The sequence below is a fragment of the Amphiura filiformis genome, chromosome 20 (genome assembly GCF_039555335.1).
Source record: "Amphiura filiformis chromosome 20, Afil_fr2py, whole genome shotgun sequence".
NCBI classification, from domain to species: Eukaryota; Metazoa; Echinodermata; class Ophiuroidea; order Amphilepidida; family Amphiuridae; genus Amphiura; species Amphiura filiformis.
The window spans coordinates 32,595,464-32,615,881 of NC_092647.1; the positions used below are offsets into that span (position 1 = coordinate 32,595,464).

At 36.3% G+C, this 20,418-nt stretch overlaps 1 protein-coding gene across 3 annotated transcripts; it reads right to left on the reverse strand.

Moving 5' to 3' along the window:
- Positions 1 to 928: 928 nt before the first annotated feature.
- LOC140142600 (uncharacterized) lies at positions 929 to 19,224 on the reverse strand. Of its 3 annotated transcripts, none has more exons than XM_072164596.1 (7): positions 19,054 to 19,224; positions 18,599 to 18,675; positions 13,505 to 13,688; positions 13,177 to 13,239; positions 9,529 to 9,723; positions 4,643 to 6,166; positions 929 to 2,511 (listed from the first exon to the last, which is right to left on the reverse strand). In XM_072164596.1, exons 2-7 carry the CDS (start codon positions 18,607 to 18,609, stop codon positions 1,960 to 1,962), a joined length of 2,529 nt encoding a protein of 842 aa, XP_072020697.1. In that variant the 5' UTR covers positions 18,610 to 18,675; positions 19,054 to 19,224; the 3' UTR covers positions 929 to 1,959. The 3 variants fall into 3 exon arrangements, with proteins under 3 accessions (XP_072020697.1, XP_072020696.1, XP_072020695.1); XM_072164595.1 differs by having other exon boundaries at positions 13,475 to 13,688; positions 18,599 to 18,670; positions 19,054 to 19,223; XM_072164594.1 differs by having other exon boundaries at positions 13,475 to 13,688; positions 19,054 to 19,223.
- Between the last annotated feature and the right edge of the window lie 1,194 nt (positions 19,225 to 20,418).

Sequence of the window (20,418 nt, forward strand, 5' to 3'; positions counted from 1 at the left end):
CAACCTCATGAGGGAATTCAATATTATTTTGATCAATCTTCTTTAGGTAGTGAAACGTAATGAGCATACCCTGCTCTATCTATATAAAAAATTGCCATTTTAGTACGCAACTTCACGGTCACACTAGATCATCAATGATCTCCATCCTCGACTTTTACATGTCTGCTGGTATAACAAAACTTTTTGCTGGAGGATATATCTCAATTAAGCATTTAGAGTGTGTCTTCATCCAGACACGTGCATCCATTGTTTATAATAATTGATATCGTTGAAGATACGTCTTTTGCTTAAAACTTAGCTTGTCAAGAAATTATTTCATCCTATAAGGTGATAAAGCAACGTGCCCAAAGGCAACAAGGAAACTGTGTCACAACTCAGGGCGGTAATTAACATTTACCCACCCTGTTAATTTATAGTTTGCCCACCCAGTAAGTTCAACTTGCCCATTGTCTAAAAATGCCCACCCAATATTATCAAAACTAGTACTAAAACTGGGTCTATTTATAGGGGTAAATTCATTTTTTACATTCACGCCGATTTCCTCGCAAAAAAAAATCTACATTTTGGAAAATTCACGCGCCTGGATACCATTAAATACAACTGCCCACCCAGAAAATTATTGCCTAATTTGAGGGCAAAAAGTAATTAAATTGGCCACCCAGTCAACTATCGTCCAGTTTCAAAAATTAATCTTTAACAGATGTACGGATTACATTGAAAATAAGCAAATCCTTAACACCAAACAATTTGGCTTTCGGTCAAAACATTCGACCTTTTATGGCTATAGAGCAAATGGTAGACAAAGTTACTGCAGTAGTTGAAAGAAACGAAACGACTATTGAATTTTTTCTGAACTTGTCAAAAGCCTTTGATACAATCGATCATAACATAATCTTACATAAATTAGAACACTATGGCTTTCGTGGTATTGTGTCAGAAACTATGTAAGCAACAGAAAACAATATGTTTATTATAACTCTTATAAAACAGAATCACGCGATATTATATGTGGTGTTACACAAGGATCAATCCTGGGTCCACTTCTATTTTTACTCTATGTCAATGATATAACTTATGTATCCAAAGTACTCGAATTCGTCCTTTTTGCAGATGATACCACTATTTTGTAAACGTAGAACGCCATATTAATATTGTTAATGAAGAATTCAAAAATGGGCTATAAGAACTGTGGCAAACGGTCACTATAGAGATCACACAACGCCATTGTTTGCCAATTATAACGTATCTACTCCATAAATGAGCTGCCCTGTTCATTTGATAATAATTTTACTAAACGTTTTGACATACATGACTGCAAGACAAGATATGTAAATGACCTAAATTTAACCAAAAATAAGTGTTTTCTGATCACACCATACGTTCCATTCTTTGGAATTCTTTAGATAAAAATGTGAAAGCTTCAAAATCGGTCAAACATTTCCGCAATGAATTAAAAAAAACAACCTTATTTTACTTGTCTTGTCTTTTGGTTATGTTTGGTAAAGTTCCTTCTTTTTTTTTTTTTTTTTTTTTGCTAATTTCATTTGATTTTAGGGAAAGGCTAACTTTTCCTCCATATGTATCGTGTTTGTATATTTTTTGATGTAATGTAATGTAATGATTTTTATGGAAATAAAATATGAATGAATATGAATAGATGAATGACTTATCCTTATTTACCTCCCTGTCAATATTGGGCATTTCATTCTGCTAATACCGTAAAACCCCGTCTACAAGCATATATAGTGTTTTTTATGAAAGCTAAATTAATTCGAAGCAAGCGTAAATATACCAATAAATAGATTGGTCTTAAAATAATACTTGTTTGTATATGCTTGGATCCGCAACTTATTTGCTCAAACTCCATAATGGCGCCTGGATAAATGTAGCTTTCATCAGAAGTACTCTATATGCTTGTAGACGGGGTTTTACGGTATATTGTATACAGGTTGCGTCTGTCTAAAATATTTGTCTGAATTGCACATCGTATTCTAATATCCATTTGTTTGAAGGATCTAGTTGGTAAAACGCATTAAGGAAATATATTCTCTGATACTTTATGGTTATTGTTTGTTGATGTGATGTAGTAGAAGATACAACATTCAATGAGTTAACAATAACAAGCGCTATCTCGAATACTCCATTCGGCTGCTCACAAGATACTTCTAGAATAATACCATAAAGTGACCTTCTTTCATAAATAAAAACATGTTCATTCAGACTAATTACTTCAGTTACTGTACCAAACACTACGGGAGGCTGTATATGCCATTGCCTAATTGGAGTAGACCGATTGGATGGCGAGCAAATACATAATTTAGCCTCGACCCCCTTATCACGGCATTGTTCATACACGGCATATACAGATGTCCGTTCATAGTGGACGAGTTGCAGTGACGGACCATCTTGTGAGTTTGACGTTACTTCTACAACTGCTGAGAAAACATCGTCCGCTTCTGGAGCATGTGGCTTTGCTGGTAGGTGCAGATCCATTTCTATTACCGTAGTATCCTATCAGAAAAAATTATATTTGATAGTAATCATGTTAGCTGAATATGTATTTTAAACATTCATTAAACAAATATTGCAAAATATCGTCAGACATGATAACGGCGCAAAGAAGATATCTTACACTTCTCATAACAATGCATTTCTTTCATTTCCTACCACAATGAACAGAGCACATCCAGATCTTGCAAAATATGTTTATTTCTTAATTATCAACCCATGTTCAGCTAGTCTATTAACAAAATGAAAACAAAGGGAAGCTGTACAAGGTAATAAGAGTGTCATTTGATGAAATGAGGTGATACATCATGTTGCAAAGGATTATGGTAAGGGTAGGATATCTATGATAACGACGTATCGCACAAAATACGCATTTCAAGATTGACTGAAATGCATTGCAAAGACACTACTATTGCAGGTTCGAGTACTCAGCATGATATGAACATTTTATACGATTACGATCCAGGTCTTTATCCCTGTTATTTGATAGTGCAGGGCAATACATCAAAGAATAGTGTAAACCCATTGCTATAGTAATTAATCCTGTTATATTACTACTTCTACGGCGAATTAAGGGATCTAAAATGAGCGTTTATTGCGTTTCGACAGTATTTTTTGTGGGACATGAGAGCACCTCAGACCTATCGAATTGCATTCTGAATACGAAGCATGTCTTTCTGATATCAAATAATTTTCATTTTTTGAAAATTACAATATAATACAAATTTTATGACAAATTATAAAAATTTGATATTTTTCAAATTTTGATATATAACATTCCTCGAAGTAAATTATATAAATCTAATGATATATTCTTAAAGTGTATGTAGCAGGGAGGAAAAGCCTACGGTCAATTGAAAATTTTGACCTTTCATATTGAAGATATGGATTTTTTTTCCCAAAAAGACCTAATTTTTTTTGGTGTTTTGGGAACAAAAATCCATATCTTCAATACAAAAGGTCAAAATTTTCAATTGATCGTCGGCTTTTCATCCCACCTACATACACTTTAAGTATAAATCATCAGATTTATAAAGTTTACTTCAAGTACTGTTAAATATCAAAAATATCAATTTTAATGATTTGCCATAAAATGTGTATTAAATTGCGAATTTCAAAAATCTAAATTATTTGATATCAGAATGACTTTCTTCGTATTCAGAATGCAATTCGATATGTCTGATGTGCTCTAATGTCCCAAAATAAATACTGTCCAAACGTTCATACCCCAGCCCTTAAGAAAGACTATAAATATGCTGTATCCAAGTACGCATTTTAAATTTTAAAGGGGTAAGAAAAGCATTTTGTTTTTGTCAGGGAAACTAATGCCAAAAATTTCATTTATTGTAATAGCGCTTTATCCGACAATAACCCATTTTTAGTGTGCCTACGCCTGCAATTGTTGTTATAGTGTTAAATGTGCCCATCTGCTTACGTTTTAGCTTCAGTAAGAGACCATTCACAAACACTTGTTGGGGATCTGATGCAAAAATAATTCATCACGAAACATTTTCGAGCCCCCCCCCCTCCCCTTCAGATATCAAAGTTTCAACCCCCTCCCCTTTTTTTGACATGAAAATTATGGGTCAACCCCATAGAAAAGCATATAAACTTTATTTTCCCGGGAACATTTGTGGTCAATTTTTTCAGGCCCCCCTCTTAGGCCTCTTAAGCCCCCACCCCCCTTTGCATCAGGCCCCTCCCCCTAACAAGTGTTTGTGATCGGTCCCTAAAATATTATGGATATAATATTGTTTTTAGATAGTTAAAAATGATGTTTTAAAAAATCGGGATAGCCACAAGTGACCTTAAAAGTATGTAAAAGGCATTAATTATCCACAATATGTCCATGTATCTCCATTTCAATAACATATCACCTTTCCCCGGCAATCGCGGGGAAAAGGGAATTTTGAGGCCATCTGGAAAAAAGAGCCTGAACTTGGAACATCACCACAAATGTTTAAATTGGTGTCAGGCCTGTTATAATGATACAGTACTTACCCTTCCAAAGTTTATTCTAGCCCTTATTGTTTAAGTTGCGAGTTTTAATACTACAGAAATAAAGCGGAAAACTGGGATGGAAATGTCACCTTTTGTGTCCAATCCCTTAAATGCATCATATCTGTCTACTTACTTGGTGATAAGATTCGACCACGTTGCCAACCCATGTTCCAACTAGTCGTTCGCACGAACCAAATCCAGATGTTCTTTCTTCGTTCGCAGCAACAAATTGGTCTTGGATGATGTTGTTGATATGTCCCAAAGCAAAATCTGCTATCACTTTCACTATGGTTTCATTCGACATCTTATGGCTCTTGCGACCCTCTTCACAGATGCACTTCTTACTTTCTAAATCAATACCCAAAGTCCTGCAAGATCTCTTTGGATCAATGGGATGAAACAGTCCATTGGGGTGTGTGTCGTATTTCTTGTCAAGTCGAAAAATAGACTTATCATTATCGGGTGAAAAGGTTAGCAGGGTTTGTCTCAAGTCTACGATATCAATCAGCCTGTCCTGGTTTAACCTCAAAGATTCCATTTTGTCTTTTCCCAGTTTTTCTTCTAAGTCATTTGAAACATGAATGAAAGAAATCGGGTGAGCCAATTCAACTTTGGCTTCAGCCGTTGTCTTTAAAAATGGTCCATATGCTAATCCATGATCTCCAAATATGAAAGTAAATGTATTGCTTTGTTTGTTAAGGAAGTTAATAAACTTAGCAAGACTTTCATCTAAAGTTTGACATCGGCGCCCACTAGGTTCATGGCATACGTTAAGTTCTAAATAATTTAAAAATGGTCCTTTACAAGTACCATTTGATAATTGATTCTGTAGCGATTCCATATATGAAAGCATGTAGTCAACTTGATATTTTCCATTGTAGCATATCGGTTTTGGATCTTCTCCGAAAGGATGTTCAAGTCTGTTGCTTTTCCATATCTCACAATTAGCTGCAGATAATCCTATTTGGTCAACACCTTTCGATTTCAATACTTTATGTAGTGTTTTCCAAGACTTAGAAACGGTGCTCTCTTCTTTTTTTATACCAAGAAATCTAGGCATACCTACAACCCGCTTTGCTTGTATCCGTTCTGTCCAGCAGAGATCATCTATCCATGTCACATGGTATCCACCGTTTTGAAACAACTTAAATAATTTACCGATACCAGTCCTAGCCCGATGGTTTCCTAATGTAAACATCATAGTATTTGCAAAAGTGCGTCCTGCCATTGTTTGCATCAGATTATAATTAAACACGTGGGCAAGCTTATTTTCCTTAGCATTTCTTAATGCAGTAATCGATTTTGGCAAAGATCTAAAGAAATGACTATGCGATGTTGAATCCAACCATATGACGTTGATGGTTATTGCATCGCAACAGGTTTTATCTTTACATGTGTTCTGGGTAAAGTATTGTGGTATAAGAAGCAACTGACTGCCAAGTTTCTTGTCTTTAAGTGTACACTTCAGATAGCAGAATCCATAGTTACCATTGCTCGAGTTCTTGTTGAGAAAATCAAGGATGGTGTTTTCCAAGTCATTGATGTCGGTAAATATACTCCATGATAGAGTTCCGTCTTGTGGGTTTATGGCACCTAGCGATATGGATGATTCACACATGCTGTCGGAACATTGAATTCCGTGATAAGTGTTGTTGTTCTGCAAGCAAATTGAGTAATAATGATAATAATTTAATATGCAGAAAATCATGTATAGACTGCTAGAATGTTGGTTAGATATGTTTTGTAGGTTTAATTACACGTATTTCCAAAACTTTAACTTTTTAACTGACATTTTGAGTTCCGAAAAGGCGACGATGCCTTATTTCACTCATATCAAAACAGATGACAATTGTCGACCCAAGTGTGTTTTTAAATTTATTGAAAAAATAAATCTTAACATAATTAATGTTTTGTACACACAAAGTAAAGGTTTGATTATAAAATAGACCTAAACATGACCCAACAGTTGAGTCCGAGCAATTGTGTAAGAAGTGCTCAACATTTAAATCACATTAAATAGTATCCAAAAGTTGATGATAACATTCAAATATTGGCTCAACGTTGGATATAGTAAAACCATGCCCAACATTCGAGCAGTGTAGTTTGTAAGGGGACAAGAAGCACTATACTTAGTAGATCTTGCGGACATGGTCGCAAATCCTTTTTGAAATCTAGGGACACATATTAATTTGTGTTAAAGTGGAGTTCGGCGTGTGAGCACCCCACGTCACGCGTGCACGACGGTGTGTGTGTCTGAAGGAATGTGTCCCTGAGAGTTAGAATTTTTCCGCCCTTGCCCGCTTGTGGTCTAGACTTACGAGACGTAAGGGTGTACGTGTCCGAGGGTATGCGTCCCTCAGAAGTCAGATTTGTACCTTAAAATTAGGCCCCACTTGAAGCCATTTGTGCATATTTTTAAACACTAATTGTTGGTTATTGCAGAACACACCTCTAAATATGTTCTAATACTATAGTGTTGTGCTTATTTTAATCAAACGATTGTGCTTGTGATGTTTTGATTGAAGTTGGCAAAATAGTGGGAGTGGGCATTTTGATATTGTGGCCCACCATTTAAAAACCGCTCAAGCACGTGCAGCACACCTAAGCACATACCTAAATGCATGGTTCGAGTACTCAATTAACTGTGACTCTGTCATTAAAGTAGCCAAAACAGCAAGCTTAGGCTTAAAGCCGCCTTATTTAATACTCACGTGACCAGATGGATACTGACATTACTACTCCGGAAGTGTTCATAAATACTTTGTTGGTGGGGGGGGGGGGGAAAAGTTGGAACCTCGGACATCAAAAATTTGGATTTTTTATCCCCTTTTATGTTCTAAAATATTTTGACCCCCCCCTCCCTTCATTCCTAAAAAAGAAACCAAAACTATACGTCATTAACTAAAAATTACCGTTAGGAGTCATAGTGTTATACCCAAATTGTAAAGTTCGCACATTTTTTTGATTTGAAACTTGAAAGTGCACAAATGAATATTTAACGTTCAATTTAAAAAAAAATTGGAATGTGCATGCCTTCTCGTACATTTTACTTCAGACTTTTACCCTCTAGTAAATGAAGTTGACCTGTAAATTTGGAAAATGGAATTCTTTAAAATTGACGTATAATATAAAAGGTCGTCCCTTTCAGGCATGCATGCAAAAAGAACACGTAAATGTTTCATGTAAATGGGACTAATTCCTTATGGAATTAATGACATTTATACAGCGTGATATTTATGATACATGTAATATAGTCTGAAGTGTTTTTATTAATGACATTCGTGTACTAAATTGATATCAAATGAGAGATCATATTTTTCTCATTAAAGGGGCATTTCGTGATCCACAGCCTCATCCCCCCACTTTTCTCAAACAAAGTTGAGATTTTTATATCACTGGAAACCTCTGGCTACATAATGTTTATGTACAAAATATTTCTTGCAGATTAATTCGTTTTGCAAAGATATCGTGAAATTTGAATTTCGTTCTGGTGCACCAGAACGAAATTACAACGCATTGTCTATGGAGCAGTAAATACACATAATCATGCATAACTCGCAAACGCAAAATCGGAATCAACTGAAATTTTGGGAATAGGCTTTTTGCGTGGATATGTACTGAAAAATGTCATAAAAAGAGTATGCTATGATCACGAAACACTCCTTTAATACATTGAAATTAGAAGTTCCAAATCAGTGTATTCCCGAAGATATCATAAAAAACTGTCAAATTAATCTCAAACGTGGTATACCACATTTAAGACTAATTCAACAGTTTTTTTGACGATTTCTTCGGAAATATACCGATTTGGAACGCCTAATTTCAATATGTTAATGAGAAAAATGTGAGCTTTTACCTGATACCAACATCTACATTTTCATGGGGTAAAGTGAGGGGGATGAGGCTGTCAATCAGGTTACCCACCTTAATCGACTGAATTTTTTAATCCCCTTTTTATGACCCAAACTTGTTTGACCCCCCCCCCCCCCCAATATTTTCCACCAGCCCCCATCATCAAAGGATTTATGAACACTCCCTTACTGGAAAAGGAACCTTCTGCACAGTTGTCCCCCGTCCAGCTGAATTGACGTCCTTGCTTGTGGAATGACATGACTGTGTTTACGTTTGTTGTAGTGTCCATTGGTAAACACATGTCGTGGTATGCGTTTAGGCTTGTGTTGATCATTTTGATATTCGGTTAACAAGGTTAAATTAAAGACCTTAGTGGATAAAGTAGTTAAGTGCCAAAATAACAGTTTTGAGAAAAATTGGTTTAAAGTTATGAATTCTTTCTATTGACCACAAACTTAGTTATTTTGGTCTAAAACTTGCTGTAATGACTTGATATGGATATTGTACTTAATGCAGCTATTAATCAACGATTCGTCATTTATTGATTTTCTATAATCAATAATAAGTATTTTGTACTTGACTACTTTTTCCACTAAAACCATGGGTCAGATTTAAACAATTGTATTTTTCACCAAATTGACAGTTAATAATAGTTAAAAGTATACATTTTTAAAATGCCCATATTGAGAGGAACAGTTTGGTGTATCATTTATGCAAATCGGATGCTCTTGAAAATTTGACCTCGTTTGACCTCTGATTGACCTTCACTAAACTAAGCACATTAGATATGGCAAACCATATATTTTTGTAATCCTTGTACCCTAATGAGTAATTTGGAACCAATTTAAAACAAATCGGACCATTTTGAAATGTTGATCCCACTTGACCCCTGACGTGACCCCTACTTGGAGGGGGTCAAATTGACCCAAATTTTCAGAAAAAAATGTTTGACCCCTAGTGACTAATAATCTGCCAATAACTCAATTTCGTCAAAATGGCACTTAACTACTTTATCCACTGGGGTCTTGCTTCTTTGGAACGATTGCACCTGATTATAAACGTTTGATAAATGTTGCGTCTTAAACAAACCCTTCAAATTCGAATATAGTAGTTGAATAGACCCAATCCCTTAAAATCTCAACCGTCCCATTGATGAAATGATTTTACCTGAAACTGGCAAATACTAAGCTCCCGTTGGTCAGGACACACTGGCTTCGGCTGTGATAAGTAGATCTTATGTGCCAAGTCGCATGAGTCTGGTAATGGTTGGACTCGTTTGCAGGAAACATATGGCGGATGAACCGTCTTGGGGTCGAATCGAGGCACCTTGCATTGTGTGCTCTTTGAGCTCTCTGAAGAATTCTAAACATAATAGTGAGACAATTACGATTACTGTAGAATAATGTATCTTAAACGATTATATTATTGTACCCTCTGATACTGTTCGTGTTATTATGTCCATGACCAAATCGGAGGAGCACGCAAATAGTAATGTGACATTCTTGTGCTGCCGCAACATTTAACATTACATTGCCGTTGACTACGGCTGTGTCTTTTTTCTAACAGGATCGTCTTCTTCTTACACAACCGTGACGTTAGTCACGGTTGTGTATTTTTTCTTACAGGATCTTCTGCTTCTTCTGTCGACCTTTACATTTTTGCTCTAGCACTGACATGATTACACAGGTTTTGACCTAACTTGGTCACAACCATCATTGACCATGTCCCTACATTGCACATGAAACTTGTGGGGTCAAAGGTTACGCAGGGTCATATGGGTCATATGTGATGTACACATATTTGGGGTCAAAGGTCATTAAGGGGTCACTTCCAGTAAAAATCGAAATAACTTCAAAACATTTTATTAGCTAAGAAAAACATAGTAGAGTGATGGTATGTTCACACATTAATTACGTTTATATAATGTATATGTGGTATTTTTTATTTGGGGTCAAGGGTCATTAAATACCTTCTCCCACAAATTACGTAGGACAGAGACGCCACTTGCACACATGCATTGTTATTATCCAGTGTCTATGGGTGTACACAGATTTGGGGTCAAAGATCATTAAGGGGTCACCTCCGGTATAAATCGAAATATCTTTAAAAAAATTACATATGGAAAGGTTTCTATACAAAAACGATTCTATTATAAACTATCATGCGCATAGTTTCCACCTCGATACACATGAGCAAACATTTTCGTCCCAAGAACTTCCAAGCAGAGAACAACAAACAGCGAATGTCTCCACCACAGTCTTTGATTACACTACACGGTTGAGTGCATAGCAAAATGGGCCTCTTTGATTGGTTTTTGTCGACACCTCAAGTGTTCCCTTCATCCAATCAGAATTTTTTATATCAAACAAAAGCTAACACTTCTCCCTGAAAACACTTTTAGTCACTAGGTCAACAGATAACACAATATTCAATGTAATAGCAAGGCGAATGTTGAAAATATGTTGAAAACTACCTATCAAAGCACACTTTTTGACCAAAATATATGTTTTAAAAGTCGAAACCTCAAGTATTCCTTACAATATTTTTCAAATTTTATGTCATTAAATGAAAAAGCACACTTATATTGTCCATATACTAGAGTCACTAGAATGAGCAATGGTCAATTATCTTTAAATTGCAATTCCTGTGCAAAAAGTTACTATTTTCGCCTGTTTTGTCATACGGTAAAAAGTAATGTAATAATTTAAGAAATTGCACAATTTGCAGCCAGTGAAGCTCGATGGGGATTGGTGTAAGGGGATATGCAATAATTATGAGCCCTGGGGGGAGGGTAAAATTGGAGGGGCAGGAAATTTTTGCCGAGCCAAAAGGGGGGGGGCAAGCAATTTTTGGCACACATTCATGGGGCGCCTTTTTAATAAAACGCTCTAAAAGGCTTAGGAAAACACTACAGAAACGCTTAAATAGGCAAATTTTCCTGCTCGCTGCGCTCCCAATTATAGACCATTAAAGGTTTGTAAATTGGGATCCCAAAAATTTGGCATGCGCAAGATGGGGGGGGGGTGGCAAAGAATTTTTGGCCGGCCGAGAGGGGGGATGGGAGGCAAGCGATTTTTGGCAGGCCGACGGGGGGCAAGCGTTTTTTGGCGAGCCGTTTGGAAATTTTAACCCCCCCGGGCTCATAATTATTGCACAGCCCCTAATATACTCATGCTTTCTTTTTTTGACAATAAGACGGGCCGCACAATTTTGAATTCGTTGATCAGCAGTGATACCAGTCAAGATGGAATTGCAGAAATCGAGCCGCGACAGAATTATTGAATTAACCAGACATTATGGAGACTAACTGCTATTTGTTTATACTTGTGTGACCGTGACCATTTGATCCTTTGAAAAATTAAGATTTGTCATTAAGTGATGTCACCATCTTGAAAAATGTCAGCCACGTTGGATTAAGAATTACCCAACGTTTATCAAATAAACGATTTAAAGGAGGTGACTGCAACTTTTGCTTCTTGTGTGACCATTTGATCCCTTGTAACATTGAGATTTAACATTTATAGGCGGACATCTTGAAAAATGGCGGTCATCTTGAACTTTGAATTTGCTAAAGGTTTTACCTTAGTAACCAGAACGACTGAATGTGCCAATTATGTTGAACATCCTGCTAGGAGAACCGTAAAACCTGGTCTATAAGCATGTAGAGTGCTTCTGATGAAAGCTACATTAATCCAGGCGCCATTGGAGTTTGAGCAAATAAATTACGGATCCAAGTATATACAAACTAGAATTATTTTAAGACCAATCTATTTTATTGGCATATTTACGTGAGTCTCGAATTAATTATTTTGGCTTTCATAAAAAACACTATGCTTGTAGACGAGGTTTTACGGTATTATCATAAAAGCTACACTTACTGAGCAGCGGGGCTGAGCCACATTTGCGCAAGAGAGAAAGTTATATGAAGAGTTGAAGTTGATGTTAAGTTCTAGTGCCGATAAAAATACACATTTTGGTGCTTGTTTGACTTTCATACCACCTTCCGTTCCTGAGATATCGTAAATTTTCCCTTTTGGAAATCTTCGGGAATTTCCGGAAATTCGGACTTATAACGGCTATAAAATCTCCGAAAAATTATTGTTGTATTACTGTTTTGATGTTTTACGGCAGCATTCAATGGTCTTTAACTTTCAAAACGAAAATTAACTGTTTTCGAGTCACCATATTTGAAAAAATTAATTTTGATTAACAAAAGATGTTACTTCAGAAATACTCAAAAAATGGCCGAAAATGGCATTTTGACGAATTTAATTAAAAAATCATAATTAAAGAAGTAAATGAGATATTTTGATTTTTCTTTTTGATTTTGAAAGCATTAATCAAGATACATAATACCATACCAACAGATAGGCTCAACTATGACTTTAAAGATGTTTTTTAGAAATAGGGTTTCATTGCAAAACTGCTTACATCCATAAAAGGCATGATATAAAAGTAATAATAAAATAAATAAGAAGGCAAAAAATTTGTACCAAACTTATTCTTTCGGTTTCCTTCCATCAACACTTTGTTCAAAACCAAAATGAATCAAATCGAACAAGTAGGCCTAATTATTGCACAGTTAAAAAACGTGTTTTTCTCAAAAAGTCAAAAATGGATGTAAGCAGTTTTGCAATTAAACTCTTCATATTTTCCGTCGACACCACATGATGTATAAGAAGGGGAAAGGTAAGTGAAGTAAATGCATGGAACATGGAACATAACAGCTTTTCATAATTATTTTTAGTTACACTTGGGTAAAGATACATGGTACATGTGGCAATGTACATGTATTATTTAACTGCATAAACTTACCGCTGGCTTAGCGTTTTCGATTTGTTTATCCCCAGCTCCATGAATTATCAGATGAGACCACGACTGAAATATGAAAAGTAAAAATTGAAATACCTTGAGTAGAATAGGAAACGGTACTTTTGTTCACTTGCTTGCGAGAAACCATGCTAAAATATTTGTCTAGTTTAATTATCTTATACTAGCATTAAAAAGTAACGTTTATAATCTTTCCTTTTGCTGATTTTGTAGCCACATTAATTTGCCGCATATTTGATCGAGTGATAAATATGTAAATATACCAATTTATATATATCCGTACTTCTTTTGCTTGAACATTGTGAAGACTAACAGGATGTCCGGTGATATATTTATCCACTACCCCGATTTGGAATATTGCAACGATGACACATACAAAGCCGATCAGGATTAATAATCCCCATGGTCTTCTCTTCTTAGAACCAGGACCTGTGTTAGAACCGATGTAGATATCCGCAGCTGCTGGTGTAGGTCTATTGTATGTTCTGAAAGTAGATCTATAATATAGCAAGTTGTATAAAAACATTATTTCGGATTTTGTCGAGCGATAGCTTGATTGTAGATTGATTTTCAACATAAAACTATTCGCTGTATGTAATATACCCAGCGATAGCGGAATGCATGTTTAATAACATGTGGACTCATGCTGTAATTTTAAATTACTCATGCGTGACGTTTGGCCGCAAATGGGTAATATCAAATGTAAAGTGTGGGGTAGTGAATCTTAATTGCCCAAGTTTGGTCATTATTATGTTTTCAGAATCTTAGTCCCCATAGACGAATCCAAATCCACGCATTCCTACACCTGACTAGCAGCCTTTAGTTGGGCAGCCGTCGGCTACAATGCACCCAAAATGTAAAATGATTCGGCCTTGGCGTAAATTTTAAACTGCATTCCATCGCCCGTTTTACACCTTCCGCGAAAACACAGGTAGACAAAAGAATAACACAATACAGTTCCCTTCGACAAAACACACAGCATGGTCTATTCGTTGTTGAAGTGACATCATAATCGGATTAACTACACGCGGTATCTATGCATTGATGTATACTTGCGAACAAAAGGACTATGTATGAATAGATGCGACGGGATTACTTGCGGAATCATCTATACGGGATAGTATCCGGTAGGTATTCTGGAGCTATCCGAAAGTATCTGCTAGCAGATACTAGTTGGGTACTAGTATCGGTATAGTGATCTGCTAGCGGGTACTATTCCGATACTAGTATCTGATACTATAGTATCGGAATAGTACCCGCTTTCAGCTGGCGCCAATCCATGTCACATGACTAATTAGAATAACAATATTTATCAGTGTCTCCCAGTAACAGTATCGGATACTATCCCGATACTATATATCCATATATGGACAAAAAATTTGCATGTGAAACATATCCGGATACTATACCGATACTAATATCCCACTAGGTAGCGGGTACTATTCCGGTATTATTATCAGAGACTATCTCGATACCTATTATATTTTGATATGGGAAATTATTCAATTTCCTGACAAAACCTGAGAATTTCCTACCTCTCAATGGGTTTTTTCGAACTACCATGACTACTAGAAGACTCGACAGGCTTGACAGGGTTTGCGATTAGCACAAACACGTTAGGGTTTTGGATGGAAATTGAAGATAATAAGCTTACAACATGATGATCATGCATGAGATGAACGTGTCATGTGATATGGTTGGTCCAAATTATGTTGAAGCCTGCACTTTAGTTTGTTTTATATCCGGGGCCGATCCATTTCACTCTGCGAATACCATAGTCGTAACTTTACGAAGGGTCCTTGTTCAGTAGGCAGCCCTATCGATCATAAATAATTTTACCGGTACTTAATTAAATGTATGACTATGTGGCAATGCATTGAAAGTTACCATCGATTTCTAATCTTAGACTTAGGAAGTTAAGAAGAGCTGCGAAGCGTCATAAATGTTGGGTATGAACCCTGGACGCTATTCCACCCCGCCGGCAACGGCCAATAGGCGCTAGCCAGCAAATCTCCAAATCGGTGAGCCCTGCCATATTTTTTCCTTGGTACCTGTATTTGGCCCGCTGATTTTGTCATCAAATAGCAACACATTATTATATATTTTTGAAAATTATTTTTTAACAAAAACACAGTTAGGTTGACAATTGGCATCCCTTTTGAAAATAAAATAAAATAAAACAAAAGAAGATTTTCAAAAGGATGCCAATTGTCAACCCTAATGGGTTTAAAAAGTTAATTTCAAAAATATATAATAAAACGGGACGGTAATTATCCCAAATAACCGGTTATACAGGAAGATAGATTATTAAAGTATGAATTTCTGCCGTTCATTCTTGGAATGGACTGTTATTTAAGAGTTTGAGGGCTAATTAAAAAAATAAAGAAGCCGTGACGTCACACCATTGTTTAAACTATTATTATTTGCCCCTGGGGGACCCACTCAGATATATAGGAGCTACATAAACATCTAACAAACATTTGGGAAAAGGGTCGGATCATTCGCTATCAGACGGCGTTTTGGGAATAAGGGGTTTCACCCCTGTAAATCGCCTCATTATAATTTGTATACTGCTACGTGTGACTTTGTATTTATCATGACTGCAATTATTTGACTTGAATATATCATTTTTAAAATTCCCGTATTAGTTCAAATGTTCTCGTGGTTCAGTGGTAGAATTCTCGCCTGCCACGGGTCAGGCGAGAACCCCTGGATGTAAATTAATTGATCTCGCTATGAGTATTAAAATATTGGACTCGACTACGTCTCGTCCAACTCACAGCTCGAACAATTAATTTGTAGTATTGGGTTCAAACCATCCAATTTTATATCATAATCGGTCAAATAATGAAGGAGATGCGACAGGAAGAAGAAGAAGAAGGAGGAAAAGACCACGAAGTCCAGACGTGACCTTGAAATTTGGGGTCAAACTGTCAAAGGTCATTAGGAGGTCACTTCCAGTGTAAAACCAAATATGTAATGAAGGGAAGAACAAATGATTATTATCATGATTATTGTGTTATCAACTGATTGAGTGTCCCAGATTCACCCATAGTGGGTAGGAGAACATGAAAACTAATATGAGATACTGTATTAGGATCACATATTAAGTATCATGCGAGAGTCTACTCTTGTACTCCAGAAGACAGGATCACATATTAAATATTTGACACCATAGAATATAAAAACTAGTAATTTGATAAGTTAAAATAAGATTTTTAACGGAATAAATCTAAATAATATGATTATGCAGTTTATTCCGTTAAATATTACCCCATAATTTCCCTCATTCTTCAGGCCCTGCCCTCTATCGGGTGCTAATTTAAAGTTTAAGCTTGATTGCTATTGTTCTTTGTAAGCCTGCGGCGCAACCTTGAACAATATTGTCTCTTTGTAAGCCTGCGGCGCAACCTTGAACAATATTGTCCTTGAGATAACATTATTGTCTTTGAACCTTGAACAATATTGTCCGAGATCCTAATACAGTATCTCATATTAGTTTTCATGTTCTCCTACCCACTATGGGTGCCAGATTAGAATCGAAATAAAACAAACAGAAATGTTTTAGCCATAGTGACCTTTGACCTCGAGTTGTTCACAAAATATTTGTGCCACCAATAGTACTATAATAATTGACCAAGTGTCATCATTGTACTATGTAAGTTGCGGAAGCCGTAGCATTTTTAAGGTATTTGACATCAATTCTGTGTACACCATAATTATAGACAGTGGTTATAGCCGATGCATATGTGCATGTGACGTCATTGTCCTATGTAATTTGTAGGAGTAGCATTTTAAGTTGAAATCGCATTTTTTGGCCATACTGATCTTTGGATGACCTTTAACCCCGAGTTGATCACGTGACATTTGTGGCACCACATAATGGTCCGAGAGACCAACTAAGCTTAAAATAGCTCAAAGTATGTGACTACGATGGTTTATTATGTGATTGACAGAAGAAAGAAAGAAGAACATGAGCGGCTGTGGCCCTTGGCCATTTTGCTAATGACTAAGGGAACTAGACATAGATGTTGTATAAGACCACGAACACCGCCGTGGTAACCCCTTAACGACCGCCGGCCCACCCCATACAATAGACCTGGCTAAAGTCGATGCATGTGTGTAAGTGACGTCACTGTGTAGTGTGTTATGTTATTTGTGGCAGAAGAGGCAAGGTATTTCATCTCGGACCGGACGTGACCCCTTAAAGAACTTTGATCCAAAACAAAAAACACACAAATAACACATATACATTGAGTAACAACAATTCATGTCTGAACTTATCTTCACTCTGCTGTTTTTCCAGGCAAATACAACTTTTGAAGGTATTTGCATTTATAACGGAAGTGGCCCCTAAATGACCTTTGAGTCCGAAATAAACTTACAGGACAATGTGTTCTTATGACCACGAAGACTGTCGTTTGTTTTAGTCAACTGGTAGCGACCCTAATGACCTTTGACTATGATCTATGAATATAATACCTCATAGAAACGGAGCAATTAGACCACGTGAAATCGTTACATTAAATTGAAAACTGAATGCTTAAGTGGAAGAATGACTCCACTTTTTTGGTCATCAGACTGTTTTTCCTTGTGTGTGAAAGAAGGGCCCAAATTCGCTCTCCAAAAGCTTCCAAGCACATTTTTGGTTTTCATGGAAGAAAGGACCAACTACATGGAGTTGGGCCTTTCGTTCGCAAATTAATATTGGGTGTAGTTTTGTTTATCCATGAAAGCTGCTTTTCACTACAATAAACTTTCTTGTTAACATTATTGCATGCTTCTACTTGTTCGACGTGCAATTAATAGATAATTAACACAATAACAAATTCATTTCTGTAGCTACTAATAACATCTGCTTACGGAACTAGCATGTACCGGTGCCACATCATATATTATTTCACGTATATGTAAGATGAAAACATTATGAAGATGATGCTTCTACTTGTGCGTGCTATTAATAGATAATTAAAACACAATAACTCATTCTGTAGCTATTAATAACATATGCTTACGGAACTAGCATGTACAGGTGCCACATCATATATTACTTCACGTAGATGTAAGATGAAAACATTATGAAGATGAAAACAGTTTAGATGGAATTTGACCCTTCTTCCTTTTATTAAAATCATGTTTTGATTAATCTAAGTGTGTGAAAATATTAATATAACAAACAGAGGTCAAAGGTCATATGGGTTCAGGCTATGTTGTTGTTATACATACGGGCATATTGAGCTTAATTATCATTTACGCATACGGGTATATAGCTCTAGTAATAATAATAATAATAATAATAATAATAATACTACTACTAATAATAATACTACTACTACTACTAATAATAATAATAATAATAATAATAATAATAATAATAATACAATTTATCAAAATATAATATTCTTACCTATTATCCATGGTGTAATACTAAGTCTTCTATCTGGTTGGTTAGGCAGTGGTTGTATTTAGCCCGATATAACTGTACTAATGAAAATAATATTATAACTGTTTTGACCTTCATAAAAATAATTATATGAGAAAACTCAACACCACATATAATTATTGCGTTGTTTGAATAGCCCGTAAATTATCAGTTGACGAATCATCAAGAGTCCAAATAAAATCTACAAAATCTGTACACTTTTCTGTTGGTTTATATGTCGCATTAGTTATTACTATAGTACCTCATATAAACATAATGTGGGTGGGGTGGGTGTGTGTGTGGCTTAGACCAGGTCACACAGCAACTGTCCCGTGCCCAGACAATTGACTTTAACTCAGATTAAACATGGTTAAAAAAAATTTAATATTATAGTTAGCCGACAAGAAATTAATTTTGTTATTGTAGTATTTAGTACTTACGTGTTCCTTGTATACATTACCAAGCCTTGTATGCAAGCAAAATCAACAAATATTACTGTATATGCCAAAGCCACGTAATGTACGTCAGTTGACCGTGGTGTCATTTTTTACAGTTGTATGATCATATATTGTTATGAACACAATGAAATTCCAGTATGACCTTAAGGCGAGTGGAATGGCAGAACGCCGCAGAAGTCATGTTTTTTCAGTTTTAACCATATTATCCAAAACCACGGCAGTGCACTTCTTCAGATTAATAATTATAATTGATCTTATATCGTATGATCAAGTAAATCGTATTCATATTCTATATGGAGTGGTGCAATAATTATGTGCACCCCCTGGTGGCGAATTATAGGGGGCGCCAGATTTTTGGCAGGCCAAAAGGGGGGGGGGCAAGCATTTTTTGGCAGGTCGAAAGGGTGGGTCAAGCAATTTTTGGCAGGTCGAAAGGGGCAAAAAACGTTGTAGGAAAACGTTAGGAACACGTTAAAATATGCAACATTTCCTGCTCGCTGCGCTCGCAAATAATGCTAAGACAGTTAAGGTTTTAAATTCAGGTTCCGAAATATCTTGCATGTATATGGGGGGGGGCAAAGATTTTTTGGCCATCGAAAGGGGGGACAAAGGTTTTTGGCACGTCGAAAGGGGGGCAAAGATTTTTGGCACGGCCAAAGGGGGGGAGGGCAAGCGATTTTTGGCAGACCATTTTGAGAATTCACCACCCCGGGGGTACACATCTTTATTGCACCACCCCTAATGGTATCTTGCGGTTTTTGAGTTAAGAGCCAGTCTCCCTTATTATGTACCCAAATCAGGGGGGTTGTGATACAAAAAAAAATAGAATTTTCTCTAAAAAATAATTTTGGTACATATTAGCACCAACAACTCACATGTAAAATATGAGGTGCACAGCGCCCTCGTTCAGCTTTAAAAATTCTTGAAATTTCACCTCTCTGAGCCTTACTTGCAAATGGTAAACTTTGGAGTGCATAACATCGTGCCCATCATCATCCCAACCTGCATTTTGCATTTTTTAAAGTACCAAATGGTTACATTACAAAAACCAAGAAAAAAATTGGGATCTTGATGGCGCACAAAATCAACAAATCAATGATTTGATGAAAAGCGCCCTCGTGCAAACTTCAAAGCATCATAACGGGCTGCGCCATCAAGATCCCAAGTCCGAACAAGTTTGAAATTAAAGACCTCCATGGCAAGTTTCATTTTTCAGCAAAATTTTTTGGGATTTCGTTGGCGCACAGAGTTAACAGAGGTCAAAGGTCAAAATTTCCTATTTTCGCACATTTTTGCACGCCTGTATTATTGCGCGCCAACGTCATCTGACTCTCCGAATAGAATGTT